Below are 3,237 nucleotides of genomic sequence, written 5' to 3' on the forward strand. Positions count from 1 at the left end.
CAGGGTACGAGACATTTTTCTATACATTCAATTATTATTTTTTCATAGGTACCAAATATTTTTCTATATATTCAATTATTATTTTTTCACGGGTACCAGACATTTTTCTGTACATTCAATTATTATTTTTTCACGGGTACCAAACATTTTTCTGTACATTCAATTATTATTTTTTAACGGGTCTCAGACATTTTTCTATTAAAAAATATACATCTAAAACAAATGCGCGTCGCACGGGTTTATTACTAGTTTTTATGTTAAAGATCAAACACTTGTACTGAGTTAGAAATTATTCATCCTCTCGAACATTCTTATAATTTAGGAGATAATTATTCATCACAAAAGTTTGATAATGTACCTTCAACCAATCACCTAATGACTAATCAATTTATTATATTTAATTATTTATTTAATAATTCAAAATTTAATTATTTTTTATTTATTTTAATAATTCAAAACTATTAAAATAAGAGCATTTTACTCTTTGCTTGAGCCAAAATTGTCAATGTTTTTGTCTTTGCTTTCGGTGATAACTATTCTTATATTGAAGTGTGAAAGAGTAAATTAAAGAGTAAAATTGAGAAATTTAAACGAGAGAGAAGGACTGTAGGTATTAGAGTCCCATACTCCATCATCGTCAAATCTAACGGTGCACCGAATCATTAAATAAAATATGTACAATAGTGAGACAAGTGTCCCATACTTCATTAATTCAACCCACAACTACCACCTAATTTTGATGCATGCAAATTCACCAAAATTTTGTCACTCTTCTCTTCTTAACACCTTATCTTATTTTCTATATAAACAGACTCACATTGAGATATTACACTCACCAATCAAACAAACCAAGGAAAAGAATTCAAAAGAAAGAAACAACAAAAATGGCAAGAAGCATGAAGTTAGCATGTGTTGTTTTGGTGATGTGCATGGTAGCTATTGCGCCTATGGCAGAAGCTGCAGTCTCATGTGGAACTGTAACTGCTGATCTTGGTCCATGCCTTACTTATCTTACAGGTGGTCCTGGCCCTTCACCACAATGCTGTGGAGGAGTGAAGAAGCTTCTTGCTGCCGCCACCACCGTGCCTGATAAACAGGCTGCCTGTAACTGCTTGAAATCAGCAGCCGGTTCTATTTCAAAATTGAATACTAACAATGCTGCTGCCCTCCCTGGCAAATGTGGTGTCAACATTCCTTACAAGATCAGTACCTCCACCAACTGTAACACGTATGTCTTATTATAACTCTCTTATTTTTCTGTTGCTTTATTATGATGCATTAATTACTGACTGTATTTTTTTATTTGTTATATTGACAGCATTAAGTTTTGAAGATGATGTTGCGGTTTCCAGGATCTCATATGGAAACATCTCAGTAGTATATGGGAGTAATAATAAATATCCAAGTGAGAGTGATATAGGATAATCTTGCGTGTGGTCCTATCCTGTTGTACTAGATCTATATACTGTATTGTCTCTTACTGTGTTGTTCTATCAATCTAGATAGTGGCATTTTAATTTGAGTTTTTTATTTTAAATTTCTGAATATATATCACGCTGTCGCCAGAAAAATTAATAAGTAACACACATGTTTTAGTTTTTTTTTTTTTTGGTGTTACCCGACCGGTATCCGCGGGAGAAAGGGGCTCCACGTGACTAATCCGGACCCGGGCTCGGAGGCAACGGCACCGTGGGTCCAGAGCGTTTTTGACTCCAGCCAGGATCGAACCCGGGTACTAGCCGGTTCCGTCCCTTTTTAGATAAAGCTCATTTGCCAACTGAGCCAACCCTTACGTAAATAAACATAAAGATTAAAAATAATAAGTATACTCCCCGAGTCCTTTCATGTTAATTAATAAACTAATAAAAAACTATTATTATTTTCAATTATATATATTTAAGAATTAGTTTAATCTAGAATAAAAAAGCTGTGTTTTTAAGAAATTCACATCTCTCACCATACTTGGAAGAAGCATTTCACTAAGGTTGATGATCCGGGTTAACGAAGGTTAAAAAAAGGTGTGATTGAAAATGTGCTACTTTTTATTACATGCTAGTGGATGAGGTGAAAAATTGAATAGGTGTCATTTTTCACCACGATTGGAATATCCAATTGTAGTTAAAAGTAGAAAAGTCATGAGTTCGATGAACAACAACACCATTTTGACGATTTTTGAATAATGCGTATGGGTCATGCTAACATGTGCCCTAAGGATACTATAATTAGAAAAAGTTAAATATAATTAAATGTAATAAAGTCATATTTAAAGTTTCGATACATTGAATGCACAAGTTCCAAAAAAAAATTTCTATAAATATCTCATTAACTTGTGCCCTTGGGGCACATATTAGCTTTTCCCAATGCGTATAACTATCTTAGCACCACAATTGATGCTTTTAATTGAGGTGATCATAAATAGATGTTTTCCCATGGTTAGAAGAACCAAACGTAGTGAAATACTTTGTTATTTTAAAATATTACATAAATCTCATTATAACCTACATTTTTGTGAATCAGAATAGATATATAGAAACACATCAATATAAATTTTTTGAACCAAAAGTATCTATTAATTATTACATCAAAACCACATTGACACCAAAATGAAGAATAAGGAAGAATAAGGAATAAAAATAAAGAACAAAATATTTTTATCTTGGTTCACTGTTAACGAAGCTACTTCAGTCCACTCGCCAAGGTGATTTTCCCTTATCAACAAGGAGTTAATCCACTATAATCAAACTAATTACAAACCACAAAGACTATCCTTTAATGTCTTCTTGAAAAATTCTGACTATACCCTAGTCTCTCAAGGAACACAATCAACTTACAAGTTAAAATACAAAGAGTGTGTGTTTACAAGTTGCTTCTTAAAATCAGATTACACAAATGAAATACAAAGATAACACTACAATGTTTGAGCAAGTTAATGAACAAAACTTTCTTGCTTTTAACAGTTTTTTCAAATGAATAGAGTTTCAGCGTATTTAAAATTTTGTTCAGTAAATCATTGTTTTTCAGTAGTTCTTGAAATCTTCCAAGTCTTCATTATATATGTATAAAGATCCATTGAAGAGTAAAGATGGAATTTCACAATTCTTTGCTATTTTCTTAATAACAGTCAGCAGAGAGGGGTAGACAACATTGTACAATAGTACAATCCTCACGCCACAAAACATGCGTAGTGGAAGGAATATTTGATTCGTACCATGTACTATTTTGTCTCACATAAAACGT

The 3,237-nt window shown here is 32.4% G+C and overlaps 1 protein-coding gene across 1 annotated transcript; it reads left to right on the forward strand.

Annotated features, from left to right (window-relative positions):
- The first annotated feature begins 822 nt into the window (after positions 1–822).
- Positions 823–1,537, forward strand: LOC131640344 (non-specific lipid-transfer protein 4-like). Its single transcript, XM_058910752.1, has 2 exons — positions 823–1,228; positions 1,319–1,537. Exons 1-2 carry the CDS (start codon positions 885–887, stop codon positions 1,329–1,331), a joined length of 357 nt encoding a protein of 118 aa, XP_058766735.1. The 5' UTR covers positions 823–884; the 3' UTR covers positions 1,332–1,537.
- The last annotated feature ends 1,700 nt before the right edge of the window (positions 1,538–3,237 follow it).

This window comes from Vicia villosa, unplaced genomic scaffold (assembly GCF_029867415.1).
Source record: "Vicia villosa cultivar HV-30 ecotype Madison, WI unplaced genomic scaffold, Vvil1.0 ctg.003067F_1_1, whole genome shotgun sequence".
Lineage (NCBI taxonomy): Eukaryota > Viridiplantae > Streptophyta > Magnoliopsida > Fabales > Fabaceae > Vicia > Vicia villosa.

Coding starts and splice junctions, on each gene's coding strand:
- LOC131640344 (XM_058910752.1), top strand. CDS start 885: ATGGCAAGAAGCATGAAGTTAGCATGTGTTGTTTTGGTGATGTGCATG.